Raw genomic sequence first — 17,411 nt, forward strand, 5'->3', positions numbered from 1 at the left:
GACATAAAGTTTCTGATTTTTGCAATGTTACGTAGATGGAAAAAAGCTGTCCTTGAAATGGTCTTGATATGTTCTTCAAAAGAGAGATCAGGGTCCAGAGTAACGCCGAGGTCCTTCACAGTTTTACATGATTCCATATGTGTTATATCATAGTTTTGATGTCTTCACTATTATTCTACAATGTATAAAAATAGTAAAAATAAAGAGAAACCCTTGAATGAGTAGGTGTGTTCAAACTTTTGACTGGCACTGTAGATGATGAGTACCTTCGTCAGAAATTCCCAGGAATGGTCAGTGCATCACGCCTGACCCGTATGGTAGATGTAAGGAAGAAGAAAAGCCTGTCGATATTATTGTTGTTTGAGGAGACTCTGCCTGAATATGTGAAGCATGGATATATGAGGTATGCGGGGAGAGCATGTCCAAACCATTATAGTGTAGAAATTGTAAAGGATATGATCACGTGTCACATGTTTGCAGACGGGAGAAGTATATTGTTGCAACTGTGGTGGGGATCATATTCTGGACATCCTTGAGTGACCTGTTAGAGTGAAGGAGTTCGAGGTGTCAAGGATCTGGGCTGCGCAGCGGATCACCTATGTGGAGGAGGTGAAGAGAGTCAAAGGGGCAAGAGGCAACAGTGTTGAAGATATGGTGGTGGATACATTGCAACCAGTTGCTAGTGTTTTAAGTCAATCGGGTGATCTGGATACACTCATTATGAAGAAGGTGGATTTTGTGGCATTTAGAGCCATAGTGATTAATTGTGTCTAAGAAGTCCAATAAGCGGGATATCATTATATCTGCAGCTGATACGTTTTGGGGGCTCCAAGACTTTACAGCAGAAGCACTACAATGACATTTGTCGCTAGGAAATGTCCCGCCCTCACAGGAGGCTTCTGAGCCTGTGTTGGGACCTGCTTTTTTTTTTTTTTTACAGAAAAGCAGGTTGATTTTGTTTAGTTCACTTATTTTTGTTTGGTAGTTTGCATGATATTTAATTTATATATTTTTACCTAAAATGTTTTCCTTTTTTGGGATACTTATTTATCCACCAGCACAGTAAGTGGCGGAATGCACATTTAATTGTTGCGAACGCCATTATGCCATAGAAGAAGAATCAAATCAAGAAGAAGAAGTAGGAGAAGGATTAGGAGTAGGACGGAAGTGAAGCTAACTTTCTGCGGAAGTCCATAAAAGAAAACAAATCCATCTATCTGTGCAAATAGGGAGTCTGTTTCCGATTTAAAACCGGTGAAGACCTCTCAAACGGTAGCTATTTTCCATAACAGTAGTCATTATCGCGACTTAAACAGCCCCGCCACGAAATACTTCATACACTGTAACATAAAATTGAATAATAACTAGCTTGTTACTATGACTCAACTTCGTAGTTAGCTACCTAGCAGCTAATGTTAGCTACTAACGTTAAACTAACAAGGAAGCAAGCATACCTAGCTAGCTAGCTAATAGTTTAAAAGTCTACATAATCAAGCCCATTTAGCTATGCATAGTAGGCCTGTTTATTGAATTCTGGGAATTTGATAAATCACGTAAACGATGCTTGTTAAAAAGTCCAGCTAGCTACAGTAAATGGATCAGATAAGGAGTTATCCTACACTAATTCATGTTTAATGTAGCCATCTTACAAATGGAACGTACAGAAATTTAGTGCCTGTTTAGTGGGAAAACGGACACATTGTAAATTCTAAGTAATAATGACTGACAAGAAAGAGGTGGATTTGGATGATATGTGTAGCCTAATTATTTCCTGATTTTCTTTCCCAATTTTGTACATTAGATGGAGTTCCTGTTTGGGAAGAGGAAGACCCCAGAGGAGATGCTGAGGCAGAACCAGAGGGCACTGAATCGAGCCATGAGAGATCTGGACAGAGAGCGACAAAGACTGGAGCAGCAGGAGAAGAAAATAATAGCTGACATTAAGAAAATGGCCAAACAAGGACAAATGGTGAGAGAATGAGGACAAATATACGGGGCTGTTTAAAAGGGAAAAAGACTTCACGCCTTTATGTAAATTGTCATGCATAATTTTCAATTGTTTCACACTTATCCACACACCATTCTAGGATGCTGTCAAGATCATGGCGAAGGACTTGGTTCGCACAAGGCACTATGTGAAGAAATTTATTATGATGAGGGCAAATATCCAGGCAGTCAGTCTGAAAATCCAGACTCTCAAGTCAAACAACAGCATGGCACAGGCAATGAAAGGAGTCACCAAAGCCATGGCTACCATGAACAGACAGGTGTGTATCTTTTCATTGTTTCATGATTCCTGTTAAAAACACGATTCAATTCTGTATCGAGAGAACTTGCCAGTAGAACTGTAACACACTTAAAAAGCCTCAAACTTTTGTAGTCATTTTTGTTACCGGTTGAATTGTGCCCATACATTCCATTGGCTCACAACATAACGTCCACTTCCCCTACACAGATGAAGTTGCCACAGATTCAGAAGATCATGATGGAGTTTGAACGACAGAGTGAGATCATGGACATGAAAGAGGAGATGATGAATGATGCCATAGATGATGCCATGGGTGATGAGGATGATGAAGAAGAGAGGTAGGGGGTTCATGACAGAAATTCCAGCCAAATCCTTTAAAGGATAGGTACACTTTAAATGTCATGTCATAGAAGTGTCCAGACCTTTTTTTTGCGATTTCACTTGGTTTTGAGAAACTTATCCCACCGGCGATAGACTTCCTAATTGTTCCGGTTTTCTTCCGTCGAAGGAGAGGTGGACCAAAATGCAGCGTGGTTATTTGTAAACATATTTAATAAAGATGAAAAACGAACAATACAAAAAAAATAAACGCAACATTAAAACCTAAACAGCCTTATCTGGTGCAAACAAACACTGAGACAGGAACAGTCACCCACCAAACACTCAAAGAATATGGCTGCCTAAATATGGTTCCCAATCAGAGACAACGATAAACACCTGCCTCTGATTGAGAACCACTCCAGGCAACCATAGACTTTTCTAGACAACCCTACTAACCACAATCCCATTACCTACAACAAACCCCTAGACAAAACACACCACATAAAATAACCCATGTCACACCCTGGCCTGACCAAAATAATAAAGAAAACACAAAATACTAAGACCAGGGCGTGACAGAACCCCCACCCCCAAGGTGCGGACTCCCGGCCGCACACCTAAACCCATAGGGGAGGGTCCGGGTGGGCGTCTGTCCACGGTGGCGGCTCCGGCACGGGACGTGGACCCCACTTCAACAAAGTCTTAGTCCGCTTAATACGAGTCCTTAGATATGCGACCCTCGCCAAGGGCCCCACTGGACTGAGGGGCAGCTCGGGACTGAGGGGCAGCTCGGGACTGAGGGGCAGCTTGGGACTGAGGGGCAGCTCGGGACTGAGGGGAAGCTCGGGACTGAGGGGAAGCTCGGGACTGAGGGGAAGCTCAGGCAGATCCTGGCTGGCTGGCGGTTCTGGCAGATCCTGGCTGGCTGGCGGTTCTGGCAGATCCTGGCTGACTGGCGGTTCCGGCAGATCCTGGCTGACTGGGGGATCCTGGCTGACTGGCGGATCCTGGCTGAATGGCGGATCCTGGCTGAATGGCGGATCCTGGCTGACTGGCAGATCTGGAAGATCCTGGCTGACTGGCGGATACTGGCAGCTCTGGCTGCTCCATGCAGACTGGCGGCTCTGGCTGCTCCATGCAGACTGGCGGCTCTGGCTGCTCCATGCAGACTGGCGGCTCTGGCTGCTCCATGCTGACTGGCGGCTCTGGCTGCTCCATGCTGACTGGCGGCTCTGGCTGCTCCATGCAGACTGGCGGATCTGGCTGCTCCATGCAGACTGGCGGATCTGGCTGCTCCATGCAGACTGGCGGATCTGGCTGCTCCATGCTGACTGGCGGCTCTGGCTGCTCCATGCAGACTGGCGGATCTGGCTGCTCCATGCAGACTGGCGGATCTGGCTGCTCCATGCAGACTGGCGGATCTGGCTGCTCCATGCTGACTGGCGGCTCTGGCTGCTCCATGCAGACTGGCGGATCTGGCTGCTCCATGCAGACTGGCGGATCTGGCTGCTCCATGCAGACTGGCGGATCTGGCTGCTCCATGCAGACTGGCGGCTCTGGCTGCTCCATGCAGACTGGCGGCTCTGGCTGCTCCATGCAGACTGGCGGCTCCATGCAGACTGGCGGCTCTGGCGGCTCCTTGCAGACTGGCGGCTCCCTGCAGACTGGCAGCTCTGGCTGCTCCTTGCAGACTGACAGCTCTGGCTGCTCCTTGCAGACTGGCAGCTCTGACAGCGCTGGACACTCCGGCAGCGCTGTAGAGGAGGAAGGCTCTGACAGCACTGGACAGGCGGGAGACTCCGGCAGCGCTGGAGAGGAGGAAGGCTCTGGCAGCGCTGGACAGGCGAAGCGCACTGAAGGCCTGGTGCGTGGTGCTGGCACTGGTGGTACTGGGCCGAGGACACGCACAGGAAGCCTGGTGCGGGGAGCTACCACGTGGTGCGTGGAGGTGGTACTGGATAGACCGGACCGTGCAGGCGCACTGGAGCTCTTGAGCACCGAGCCTGCCCAATCTTACCTGGTTGAATACTCCCGGTCGCCCTGCCAGTGCGGCGAGGTGGAATAGCCCGCACTGGGCTATGCAGGCGAACCGGGGACACCGTGCGCAAGGCTGGTGCCATGTAAGCCGGCCCAAGGAGACGCACTGGAGACCAGATGCGTAGAGCCGGCTTCATGACACTTGGCTCGATGCTTACTCTAGCCCGACCGATACGAGGAGCTGGTATGTACCGCACCGGGCTATGCACCCGCACTGGAGACACCGTGCGCTCCACAGCATAACACGGTGCCTGCCCGGTCTCTCTAGCCCCCCGGTAAGCACAGGAAGTTGGCGCAGGTCTCCTACCTGGCGTCGACATACTCCCTGTGTGCCACCCCCCAAGAAATGTTTGGGGCTGACTCTCGGGCTTCCAACCGCGTCGCCGTGTTCGTCTCGCCAACTCCATTCTCCTATAACCTTCCTCGCACTGCTCCAGTGAATCCCAGGCGGGCTCCGACACTCTCCCTGGGTTGACCGCCCACCTGTCTATTTTCTCCCAAGTCGTATATTCCATACTTCGCTGCTCCTGCTGCCGCTGCCTGTCATCACGCCGCTTGGTCCTGTTGTGGTGGGTGATTCTGTTACGGTTTTCTTCCGTCGAAGGAGAGGAGGACCAAAATGCAGTGTGGTTATTTCGATACATCTTTAATCAAAGATAAACACGAACAATACAAAAACAATAAACGTAACGTGAAAACCTAAACAGCCTTATCTGGTGCAAACAAACACAGAGACAGGAACAATCACCCACGAAACACTCAAAGAATATGGCTGCCTAAATATGGTTCCCAATCAGAGACAATGATAAACACCTGCCTCTGATTGAGAACCACTCCAGGCAGCCATAGATTATTCTAGACAACCCCACTAACCACAATCCCATGACCTACAAAAACCCCAAGACAAAACACACCACATAAATAACCCATGTCACACCCTGGCCTGAACAAAATAATAAAGAAAACACAAAATACTAAGACCAGGGCGTGACACTAATGCTCATTCTGCAGAGGCACAGATAAAACATGAACCATGAATGTGTCTATTCCACAAGTTACCACCGGTTAAATCTATGACGTTAAAATGCCTATTTACTCTGTTCCATTCGACTGCGCAATCCACTGTCTCGTCAGCCCAGGCAGGGAAGTTATAAACTTGATCTCCACCATAAAAAACATTGAGACATTCTCACATTTCTTTTAGACTAACATTTAGTTTTCAACATCGGAGATTTGTATAAACCTTGGTGTCTGTCTCCGACATTTGCAACATTGTTTCAATATTCAAATTCGGTCTCCAACTGTTCCATAGTAATGAACGTGTCAGGAGTCGGGTCGAGAGAGAGAGGCGGGCAGTTTCTCAGCCTATCGAAATCATGAATTAGCTTTGAATTTGAATTTAAAAAAGGTAACACGAAATTAAGTGCAGCTAGTTTGCAGTCTTTCCAGCTTCAGTTTAAAGTGATCGTGTTAGCTGTGATGTTGGCTAGCTCCTCTAAACAACAATGTCCTGACGAGAGAGCACATTTTCTATGCCAGGCAAAATCGTGCCTCATTAGCTCAGTGTTATGGATGTATCCAAATAAATGTATCTAGAAAACAGCTTAATAAACTTAAACAAATGCAGCTGCTGTTGTTATTCTGTCTGCACTGTTTGACGTGACTGTAAGTTAGCCGTAGTTGGCTAGCAAGCAAGTCATAACGTTGCCAGCCAGTATGGCAATGGAACATTTAGGATGAACGACTGGGTCACGTCCATAGATACAGATCAAAAAGACTGAACGACTGGGTCTCTGGCAACCGAACCAATAAAACGAACGACCAGCCGGCTTGGGTAGCAACCCTAGATTTGTTTCGGGACTATATCTTGTGGAAGGATGAAATAGTATGAATAAATTCATCAAAATAAAGTTTGATTTGAATATGTTGGTAATCTGTTGTATAAAAGTGATAATGCCCGAGAAGCCGGTGTTTGGAGGATATATTGGCACGGTTAACAACACCCGTGCCAATATATCCTCCAAACACTGGCTACCTGGGCATTATCACTTAATTAGAACACTATCAGTATAGTGATGTAAGTCTTTAGATGTTGTACACATGACATTGTGTCATTCCAAACTTTTTTTTTTTATTCCATTTTGAACTCGTGATACTTTTCCGTGTGCACATGCGCCGGCTACATGGAGAAGTTATCATTCTAGTCCAACAAAATGGAAAATAACTATACTGAGAGAATTGTAATTTCTAAAAGGATGTATTTGGATGTTTTTGGAGCCTTTGTTAATGTTTTATCTGTGCATGAAGAAGTCTATTGCGGGTGGGGTAAGTTTCTTAAGACCAAGTGAAATCGCAAAAAAAATGTAATTTACATCCAAAATACAGATTTGGTTTAAAAAAAATCTAAAAATGAAAACGTTCAATATGAAGACATCGTTATTTGTTAATGTTATTTTAAATTGTACAATTCATATTTTTGGCATACTTATGTTAGCTGGTAAATGTATGGAAACACTAACTCTGTATATTTTCAGTGATGCTGTTGTGTCCCAAGTGTTGGACGAGCTGGGTCTCAATCTCTCTGACGAACTCTCAAGTAAGGAATAAAGTGAAGTTATTGTGCTTGCAGTTAGTAAGATTTAAAACTGCATTCACTTCTCTAATATGCTGTAGTAGTGATACAGCTGGTCATCTCTTCATCACGGTTCCTATTGATTGATTTAAATCATTTCCTTCCTGTTAATTTAGATCTGCCATCCACGGGAGGTAGCCTCTCAGTGGCAGGTGGGAAGAAATCTGAACCCCAGCCAGCTCTGGCAGATGCAGATGCTGACCTGGAGGAGAGACTGAATAACCTCAGGAGAGACTGACACAATAGCACTTTGGCTGCCTGGTGTTAATACAGCTAGATGTACTCAGCAACTTAGATTTCTGTATCTATACTGAACAAAAACATAAACGCAACGTGTAAAGTGTTGGTCCCATGTTTCATGAGCTGAAATAAAAGATCCCGGACATTTTCCATACGCACAAAAAGCTTATTTCTCAATTTTGTGCACAAATTAGTTTACATCCCTGTTAGTGTTCCTCCGTTGCGAAGATAATCTATCCACCTGACAGGTGTGGCATATCAAGAAGCTTATTAAACCAGCATGATCATTACACAGGTGCACCTTGTGCCAGGGACAATAAAAAGCCACTTTAAAATGTGCAATTTTGTCACACAATACAATGCCACAGATATCTCAAGATTTGAGGTAGCATACAATTGGCATGCTGACTGCAGGAATGTCCACCACAGCTGTTGCCAGAGAATTGAATGTTAATTTCTCTACCCTAAGCTGCCTACAATGTTGTTTTAGAGAATTTGGCAGTACGTCCAACCGGCCTCACAACTGCAAACCGTGTATGGTGTTGTGTGGGTGAGTGGTTTGCTGACGTCAACGTTGTGAACAGTGCCCCGTGGTGGAGTTATGGGGCAGGCATAAGCTACGGACAACAAACGCAGTTGCATTTTATCGATGGCAATTTGAATGCACAAAAATACAGTGACAAGTTCGAGGCCCATTTTTTAAGGTATCTGTGACCAACAGATGCATATCTGTAATCCCAGTCATGTGAAATCCATAGATTCGGGTCTAATGAATTTATTTCAATTGACTGATTTCCTCATATTAACTGCAAATCAGTCAAATCAATAAAATTGTTGCATGCTGCTTTTATATTTTTGTTCAGTATAGATTTCCTTGTGGAAGAGTGGTGGATGAACACTGGAGGATTTCAGTGAGTCCATGTTATTACGGTATATGGCTTTTTGTTTGCAGGTATTGTTATCTTTTATCAATGACTGATCAGAATCATTATCCATACACAATTGTTCTAAAAAAAAAAAAAACATTCTCTTTTAAAGGAAATATTTTAATGAATTGAGTTTGAATACGCCCAAAGGCATGTTATTTTTGCTTCATGGGTAAATTGAACATTATTTAAAGGAACCCAATGTTAGTGAATTTAGACTATTCTAATAAAGTAAACCTTTTGTATATTTGATGTACAAGCATCACTACATTTGTACATTCTTACCTTTCATAGGTGTGCCTAAGAGCATTCACTACACATTGTCAGATATTAACATGATTTCGTAATGGTTTTACGGTTTGTAGTTTCTTGCTTGCTTTTGATTTACTTTGTATAATTATATTTGTGGGAGTTTGTATAACCTAGGTTTAGAATTATTAATGGGACTGCGGAATGGATTAAAAAAAACTCAAGTGTGGTAAAATGTATGTACAATTTGGTTAATTTTCCTCCATGTCAAATGTCCAAAAAGGGGGCACTTACTCAATGGTGCCTGATAGAGCTGAAATAGCCTTTTATCCATAAAAGTGTAGTGATCATGAGTTCCTGATAACATAATATTTATTGAAAGATTGATTGAGGGTGTGGTTTATATTTGTAAGAAATGTCCTACTTTGCCTTTATTCAATAAACATTTTTCACATTTGACAGATGCTGGAGCTAATCGTCTTCCCTCAATACCTAGAAATGTGATAACATTAATTTACATACCCTGCCCGACCCATGTAACGACACAGGGAGCTGGTGTCAGCCAGACTACCCCCCCTTGACCAACAAAATCAATCTCATTATAGCAGTGGTAATTATACACTAAGCTCCCATCGTGTAACCTGCTTGCCCTACATTCTCATTGCTTATATGCCAATGTTGTTCAAACTCTGGTATCCCAATCGTATAATTCAAGGGGTTTTCTAAAAAAATTGTGTTTGCACTCCATTTCACTGACGGATATCTCTCCATTATTAATTACCATTGTCTATCAATCAATTTCAGAGCTTGTTAATCTACAAATCAATAACTGAAGACTAGGCTTAACTGTTAATGTTTTTTGTTTTATTCCAAAACAAACTTGTCAATTATTGTCAACATACAATCATTATCATAGAACAATAATATTGAATGTACTCAACACGTTTAAATAAAAAAAAATAAAACAGCCATGTTTTTCATATTTACAACATTTGTTTCTGAAGACTAATTTCACATAATTTGAAAACCACTGTATTTTGTGGTCTAGCGTAAAAAGTAAAATGTTTAAGCGATAACACATCACCAGGAGCTACAGGTAACTACCAAAATAATGGAAACACGAGTAAATGAGGGATACAAAGTACTGTATATTGAAAGCAGGTGCTCCCACCCACACAGGTGTAGTTCCTGAGTTAATTAAGCAATTAACATCCCATCATGCTTAGGGTCATGTATACAAATTCTAGGCAGGCCATTATTTTAGCTACCATGGCTAAATCCCCATAGGATGACAATGCCCCATCCACAGGGCACAAGTGGTCACTGAATGCTTTGATGAGCATGAAAATGATGTAAACCATATGCTATGGCCGTTGAAGTCCTCAGATGTAAACCCAATTGAACACTTATGGGATATTCTGTTGTGGCGCCTGAGACCGCGTTTCCCACCACCATCAACAAAACACCAAATGAGGGAATTTATCGTGGAAGAATGCTATCTCATTTGCACATGCAGTCCAATTGTAATATTTTTTCACTAGCTGGTCTTTTGACCAATCAGATCAGCCCTGAAAAATAGCTGATGCGAAAATACTTTTATGTGATTGGTCAAATGACCAACTAGAATAAAAAGATCACAATTAAGCTCTCTGTGTAAACGCAGCCATATAGAATCTATGTCACGGTGCAATCAAGCTGTTCTGGCTTGTGGTGGCAAAAGGCCCTATTAAGACACTATATGTTGGTGTTTCCTTTATTTTGGAAGTTACCAAGATTTTTAAATATAGCTCGAATTTAAGAAGGAAAATACCTAGCATTAAGTTTGAGTGCTCTAGCTGATTAGGCTAAACTCGAATGCCAACAAAACCCATGTTTTCTAAACTTCACCATAGGACTGATGTCTATATCTCAGTTATCTACTGCAATTAAGCGTATTTCTGATGTACTGGAAAAATACATAAAAATGTAAAACTCAAGCAAATGTATCACATGTTAGAGAATGGGCTGGAGACAAGGCAGTTGTCTGAACAAAGCAGTGCTTTTTGAATAAAGCAGCCAAATTGTCATGCTTTTGAAATTCAAACAGATGTTATTTCTCTTCTCTGAATTACACTAAGTGGAAAGGATGTCGTTTCATTTACAGCTCTACCGTGTTAACAGTTGATATCGTTTGGACCAAATTTGTCATGCAGACTCGCATAATAAAATTATGAAAACAAAACAAAGAAGCATACTGTAGAAGATCAAAGGTTCTCAAATTAATTTAAAAGCCAATGTTATCTACCAAGAAGCAGTCAAACAAACTTGCTTTCATGAAGCAAAGTATGGACAATGCAGAATATCAATAATTTTAGCATCAAAGGAGGACTTTCAAAAATCTAATATTTACTGCATTTGTAATTAAAAAAAACATACATGCCGAGAAAGGATCAAACACCTTATATCCACACTTTAGTGCACAATGATAAAACCTTTCGCTTGAAGCGGTGTCCACATAAGGAAATATTATTACAGTAAATACACAAACAGGAAAAATTGTTTACAGTTTCAATCAAAGCAAAACCCAGAGCATGTAAACGCCAATGGTGCTTCCAGCGCACAGGGTTAGTTGTATATTGTACAATTCAAGCACTGCCATTCAGTCAAATCAGAAAACGCCACTTCTCTTCTTACCCTTTAGATCACAGTCCCCAAGTTACTAAGTCAGGTGACAACTATGTAATAATGTAGTAATGATCAAAAGCTACACATTTTAGTGATGATGCAGTAATTAAGGATGACTAGGTACATTACACCAAATTCCAAAACATTAGAACATGTGCTCCCCAATTATGCTTCACAGAACGTGCTTATTACTAAATTGCTACAGTAGAGACATACTAAGTAACTATTGTGGTTTACCTTATAATCACTTAGCTGTTAGTAGGGGGACTGTTATCTGAGGGGGGGGTACAGCTTTTTTTTTCATTTTGAGTAGCATGGGCAACAAATGTACCATAGCTAACAAATTTGGTGGCCATTTTCCCAATGTACACACCTCCTTCTCTAAGACAGCTGGCAAGTGACAACACGGAGGACAATGGTTTACTTTTCCACAGACTATTGAGAGTAGTGCATGCTACGCCAGTGACAGCCTAATCCCACAAAAGAAAAGAGAACCTTTCTGGGGAGAGAAGAGGGCTCTCTCTTTTGCTTAACACACGCAGATACCACCTCACTTCCGACAGGTACGGTGTGGCGTATGTTTTTTGGGCACCTCGATGCGGCAGCGGCTTCGCTGCCAAGGCAGGTCAAAGTTCCTACAGAGGAACACAATTCAGAAATACAAATGTTGACTGGAGGAAGCAGGGAAAGGTTACTGGGAAAATCCGACCCCCATAACCTAAAAAGCATTTCACATTTGGTTATCATTCAATTGGCACAGCATGTGTTAAATAAAGAGAGTCTCAATTGTTTTCAGACTCATTGTATAGAACATTGTCTCAATATGCACACATGCAGACATGTTAATAATAATGACTGTTGGAATGGATAAATGTATAAAAAAAAGTGTTTAGGAAAATTGTATTGTACTCCCATGTTGTATTTTTTTTCTCCATTTTCTTTAAAGGACTTGCAAAACTACCGGTATATAAATATCCTCTGGCAATAGCAGTGGTATAAAATTATTTAAAAGTACTACTTAAGTCGTTTTTTGGGGGGGGTATCTGTACATTACTTTACTATTTATGTTTTGGACAACTTTAACTTCACTACATTCCTAAATAAAAGTATGTACCTTTTTCTCCATACATTTTCCCTGACACCCAAAAGTACTCATTACATTTTGAATTCTTAGCAGGACAATAAAATGGTCTAATTCACACACTTATCAAAAGAAAATCCCTGGTCATCCCTACAGCTGGTGGACTCACTAAACACATGCTTCATTTGCAATTGATGTCTGAGTGTTGGAGTGTGCCCCTGGCTGTATGTAAACAAAACAAAATTAAAAATAAGAAAATTATGCCATCTGGTTTGCTTAATATAAGGAGTTTGAAATAATTTATACTTTTACTTTTGATACTTAAGTATTTTTGATCAATTCCATTTACTTTTGATACTTAAGTATATTTAAAAGCAAATAATTGTAGACTTTTACTCAAGTAGTATTTTACTTGGTAACATTAACTTTTACTTGAGTGATTTACTCTCTTTACTTTTACTCAAGTATGACAATTGGGTACTTTTTCCAACACTGGTCAATAGGTAACTTACTTGAATTACAATGTCTTCAAAATAGCATTAACGTTTTTTGAATGGACACCAGTTTGCATTCCTATTGCCCTCTTTTGTAAATCATTAGGCCTACGTTCTTTGAGAACAGAGGAAGGAATAGGCATCAAAATACTTGCCTATGAGTGCTTGGGGTGTAAAATATTCACAGTTTGCTTAAAACTTTAAAGACATACTTGGGGGAAGAATAAATACTTGCATTTTGATGAAAGGTCTTTCTGTGAAACTCGCCCTGCCCCGCCACCTGCACCATGGTACCATCTTGAAAAATAAATTATGCATAGTACTGGATGAACTCAAGCTAGTGGACATAGGGGATAAGTTAGGTATGTAAATCACTAACTCAACTATACAAAGAAATGTCCAGTGACAAGCCTAACAAAAAAAGCCTGCTTATATAGTCCTACAAGTGAACCTAAAGGAAAATGTCAAAACCTGAATAAAAGATCAAATAGACAAACAAATAACATCTCTGCATACGAATGGTATATCACACAAACTATCTCCTTTGAATGAAAGATACACAAAAAATGCATAGATGTGTTTGTTTGGACCAAGTGCTTGAAAAAGGGTGCCATGATGTGTGATAGGGTTGTTCCCTGCATGTTGGACTGAACCTACAATGAGCGTTGTAGTTGAAAAAGACTGACAGGACTACTGGTGGATGAAATCAAAAATACAAAAAAAAAAACTTACTGTTGAGTAAGCTTCGGCAATGGCCGGCCAAAGGCCACCACAGGCAGGAAAGGGGTGATGATTATGGACTCAACTGGAGAAAAGAAAGAAAAGGGAGCCCCAAAATCAAGACTGTGTCTGCATGCAATGAAAACATTGCTCGTAAAACTTCAGTAAGTAAATGACAGTATTAAAGGCGTAGCAACTTTATGGTTCTGTAAAAAACAACGGTTCCATGTTTAGAAAGCAGATGAAGTGACCAGTCATACCATCCTCAGTGTCCGGGTAAAATGAGGAGACCTCTGGCTCACTCTCCTGGATCCCCTTCTTCTTGTTCATGCGCTGTTGGAGGCGCTGAAACATGCGCTGCTCACGGATACGCTGAATGTCCCATCTACAAAAAACAGGATTCAGTGATAAAGAGAGATAATGAGAGAGCAAGGAATGGATGAAAACGTTAGTGGTTCAATATAGTAAATTGAGATTGCATTACACACACAAAAAAGGAGCCGTAGTGAGGGAGGTTAGAGACTGACCATGATGAGGCATTGAGAGTAACTTGGAAGTCAGAAAACCCATTTGTACCTTTTTCTTCTCTTCTCATCCAACTCCAGCTTTGCATGGCGCTTCAAAAAGACACTGTCGTCCAACATCTTGGTAAAACAACACAAACACATGGTTGATGTGGTTAAGGACCATTTGCAGGGTTAAATGCTGAGTTGAATATTGTGTGGTATTACAGGCTTGATTTCTGACTCTCAGTTTAAATTGTAAAGCCTGTGTGCTCTCCTCTCTCACCTCTGGGATGTCACTGGCAGCCTCCTCATCCAAGGGCTCCATACTGTTTTCCTTCCAGGATGGAACTGGAAAACAGAACCGTGTAAAAAAAGACAGGACTAATAGCAATACTATTTGGATTTCTACATTATTATTAATTGCGAGGCAATATTACACAGCTTAACACTTGGAACGGAACAACTGGCATGTGTGGTGGGACTACTCACTGGCTACAACCTCCTCTTTCTTCGGGGATGGGGATGGCTCACGTTGGGGGGAGGGGGGCGGCTGATGCCAGCGACACAGGTACATCTCAGTAGTAGACATGAAAGGGAGCTCCTCCATCTGATCGGTGCGCTCCGGGTCCTCTTTGCTCGGGTACAGAGTATCCCTCTCCACCGATGACCGACCAAACCCCATCTTCTCTGGGGTCTCTTTACTGCGCAGCTCCCTCTGATATGGTGAGCCAGCTCCACACTCTGACTTAGGGGAGGTGAACTTAGAGCCTTTCCCTCCTCGTGACTTCTGGATTTTTGAGTCCAGGAAGCAAAATTTCCTGCATGAGCAGAGCAGATGTATTAGTGAGTAGAAGATAGTTTGACTGAGGATAAGTGAATGCAGAGTAGTATTTGGGGTCTGTTACCTCTTGAGGCCTTTGCCGCCTCGACTGAAGGGGATTGTCCTGGGGGTGGGAGTCTGTGGGCTGTCACACACTTCTAGATCCCACAGGTCCTCTTTATCTGGGGTCCAGGGCTCTAGTGGCTGAAATAGGCGCTTATCACGTGGGTCCTTCCTCGTCAGCTGCAAGCGACGCTCCATGCGCTCAATACGCGCCAGCAACTATGTATGCAGACATGTTTCTTTAAATGATTTGGTTCTAAACAAATGACAGCGTTACTGTCATCTACAAACAATTACGACACTTTAATATACTGTGCATACCGTCTCCTTGTCTGCTTTCAGCTCATCTATCTCCTTGTCCTTGGACTGCAGCTGTTGTTGCTGTTGTTCAATCAAGTCCAGCTGAAGGAGGAGAATCTGCCGGAGGCAGGTGGCCTGTGTGTGGGGGTTAGCAGGGTTTTTTCTGATGTTCCTCCACTTGCCCTCTGTGCTGAACTCAATGGATGCAGTGTTGACAACTCCTCCAGGGGAGACCCCTCTGGTGCTCTCATCAGTACCAGCATCCTTGGAGTTATTGTTTGAAACCAACTCTTTATTATCCATACCATCACTCAAAAAGTGTTTACCTTTCATTGGGATTCCCTCACCCCCCATTTGTCTGACAGAGGATGACGGCACCCCTGTGCTTTCCCAATTGTCACCTTGAACTAGTGCCCCTCCTGCTTTATTTTGTGCAGCCACCACTGGGGCCCGAATTATGTATTTCTGGTCTATGATCTTAGTTTTGCTGAGGTTCTCCCCTCCAGTGTTGTGGATGTCCCCGTGTACGTCATGGACATCTATGACAAAGTCACAGGTTTCTCTCTTGATTGTTATGGAGTTCACAACATTTGCATTTCCAACTTGTGATTTGTCAAAGTCAATTCTCTCAGTGTCCAGCTTAAATCCTGCATTAGCAAACAAAGTGGATCTCATAGTCATGGCGAATACAACTCAAGGTGTTATTGAACTAGCATTACAGAATAACTGCTTATTCTGCAAAGCAGTCAAGTGTCATTGATGCCTATTTCCTGTTTCATTGAGCCTGGATCAGTCTTCCTCCTGTAATAGAAATAAGTTATAATCAGTATTGCAACCAACATTCATTGACTGCTATCGGGTCTAAATCAAATGTGCTGTCTAGCAAGCTAGCTAGGCACAATGTTGCTCAATGACTGGCAACCTCACTAGTTACTACAACTGACTGACACATTAAATACTGCACTGCGCCTGACTGCTGGGCACCCTTTCACCAGCTAACTATCTAAAACTATACAACATTTCAGCTAGCAAGCTAACTGTACAGGACAAACAAGTTAGCTAGCTAGTTAACGAACATTGAGTCTCCCAGCATCTAGTTAGCGTCTAACGTTTGTAGCTAACGTTAGGTAGCTAGCTAGCTTGTTACGTAGGGTATATTATTTTAAAATTGGGTAACAAATATGGCTTGCACACCCTCATGGTCTTGCCGAAGGGTTTGGTAGCTAGCCATTTTTACTGAAAAATACAAGGGTGAACGTGGGTAGCAGTTGGCTAGAGTGGTTCGTGCTTCTAGCAAGTGTTAGCTAGCACTTCGATATTTCCTCCATTTTAGTCCATCACGCATTGCCATTGATGAAAATCATAGCGAACAGTATTTCACTGCACTGCCACTGACTCGCTGCATGCGAAAGGGACTTGGAGGAAGTACGTAACAACCTACTGAAAATAAGTTATAATAAGTTAGCATATAGTTTCACCGAGCATGGTATTTTGTGTTATCCCTCATTTTCGTAATATTTCTCAAACTCACCTAGTATGTTCATGTTCCACTCTTGCATACTTGTTTAAAGCGCCCAAGATGGCGCATGCGTAGTTACGGCAAATGGTCATGTTTTCGTGTCTTGGGAAGAATAAAGTTGAAGAAAAGCATCAGTAGATGACATCGATGAGATGGAAATAGGTTTTGCCCACAGCGTTTTTACTTCCCTCTGTAAATATATTATAGTTTATTGACCTTTGTCACAGGAGGCTGCTGAGGGGAGGACGGCTCATAGTAATGGCTGGAACAGAGCAAATGGAATTGAATCAAACACATGGAAACCGTGTATGTGTTTGAGGTATTTGATATAATTCCACTGAGCCCGTCCTCCCCAATATACTGAACAAAATAATATAACAGCAACATGCAACAATTTCCAAGATTTTGAGGAGTTACAGTTAACATAAGGAAACCAGTCAACTGAAATGTATTAATTAGGCCCTAATCTATGGATTTCACATGACTGGGCAGGCGCGCAGCCATGATGGGCCTGGGAGGGCATAGACCCAGCCAATCAGAATGAGTTTTACCCACAAAAAGGGTTTATTACAGATAAAAATTCTCCTCAGC

The 17,411-nt window shown here is 42.4% G+C and overlaps 2 protein-coding genes across 3 annotated transcripts; one reads left to right on the forward strand and one right to left on the reverse strand.

Moving 5' to 3' along the window:
• Window positions 1-1,107: 1,107 nt before the first annotated feature.
• Window positions 1,108-9,112, forward strand: LOC110499137 (charged multivesicular body protein 2a). The gene is made up of 6 exons (XM_021576064.3): window positions 1,108-1,272; window positions 1,802-1,969; window positions 2,088-2,267; window positions 2,456-2,586; window positions 7,141-7,202; window positions 7,355-9,112. Exons 2-6 carry the CDS (start codon window positions 1,802-1,804, stop codon window positions 7,474-7,476), a joined length of 663 nt encoding a protein of 220 aa, XP_021431739.1. The 5' UTR covers window positions 1,108-1,272; the 3' UTR covers window positions 7,477-9,112.
• A 383-nt stretch (window positions 9,113-9,495) lies between these two features.
• LOC110499136 (male-specific lethal 1-like 1) lies at window positions 9,496-16,991 on the reverse strand. 2 transcript variants are annotated; one of them, XM_021576063.3, is made up of 10 exons: window positions 16,833-16,991; window positions 15,323-16,102; window positions 15,024-15,220; window positions 14,608-14,936; window positions 14,402-14,466; window positions 14,189-14,256; window positions 13,873-13,997; window positions 13,625-13,697; window positions 13,128-13,189; window positions 9,496-11,952 (listed from the first exon to the last, which is right to left on the reverse strand). In XM_021576063.3, coding segments are annotated over exons 2-10 (1,581 nt in total). In that variant the 5' UTR covers window positions 15,983-16,102; window positions 16,833-16,991; the 3' UTR covers window positions 9,496-11,950. The 2 variants fall into 2 exon arrangements, with proteins under 2 accessions (XP_021431738.1, XP_021431736.1); XM_021576061.3 differs by lacking the exon at window positions 13,128-13,189 and having other exon boundaries at window positions 16,833-16,968.
• Between the last annotated feature and the right edge of the window lie 420 nt (window positions 16,992-17,411).

This window comes from Oncorhynchus mykiss, chromosome 20 (genome assembly GCF_057628025.1).
Source record: "Oncorhynchus mykiss isolate SJ-2025 chromosome 20, ASM5762802v1, whole genome shotgun sequence".
Taxonomy (NCBI): domain Eukaryota; kingdom Metazoa; phylum Chordata; class Actinopteri; order Salmoniformes; family Salmonidae; genus Oncorhynchus; species Oncorhynchus mykiss.

What these genes read in the sequence shown, in the direction of transcription:
- LOC110499137 (XM_021576064.3), top strand. Translation starts at nt 1,802, where the DNA reads ATGGAGTTCCTGTTTGGGAAGAGGAAGACCCCAGAGGAGATGCTGAGG. An exon ending in TGGCTACCATGAACAGACAG is followed by an intron (nt 2,268 to 2,455) that starts GTGTGTATCTTT and finishes TCCCCTACACAG; the next exon opens with ATGAAGTTGCCACAGATTCA. An exon ending in TCTCTCTGACGAACTCTCAA is followed by an intron (nt 7,203 to 7,354) that starts GTAAGGAATAAA and finishes CTGTTAATTTAG; the next exon opens with ATCTGCCATCCACGGGAGGT.
- LOC110499136 (XM_021576061.3), bottom strand. Translation starts at nt 15,982, where the DNA reads ATGACTATGAGATCCACTTTGTTTGCTAATGCAGGATTTAAGCTGGAC. An exon ending in TGAAAGCAGACAAGGAGACG is followed by an intron (nt 15,221 to 15,322) that starts GTATGCACAGTA and finishes CTGCATACATAG; the next exon opens with TTGCTGGCGCGTATTGAGCG. An exon ending in TTGCCGAAGCTTACTCAACA is followed by an intron (nt 11,953 to 13,624) that starts GTAAGTTTTTTT and finishes GTTCCTCTGTAG; the next exon opens with GAACTTTGACCTGCCTTGGC.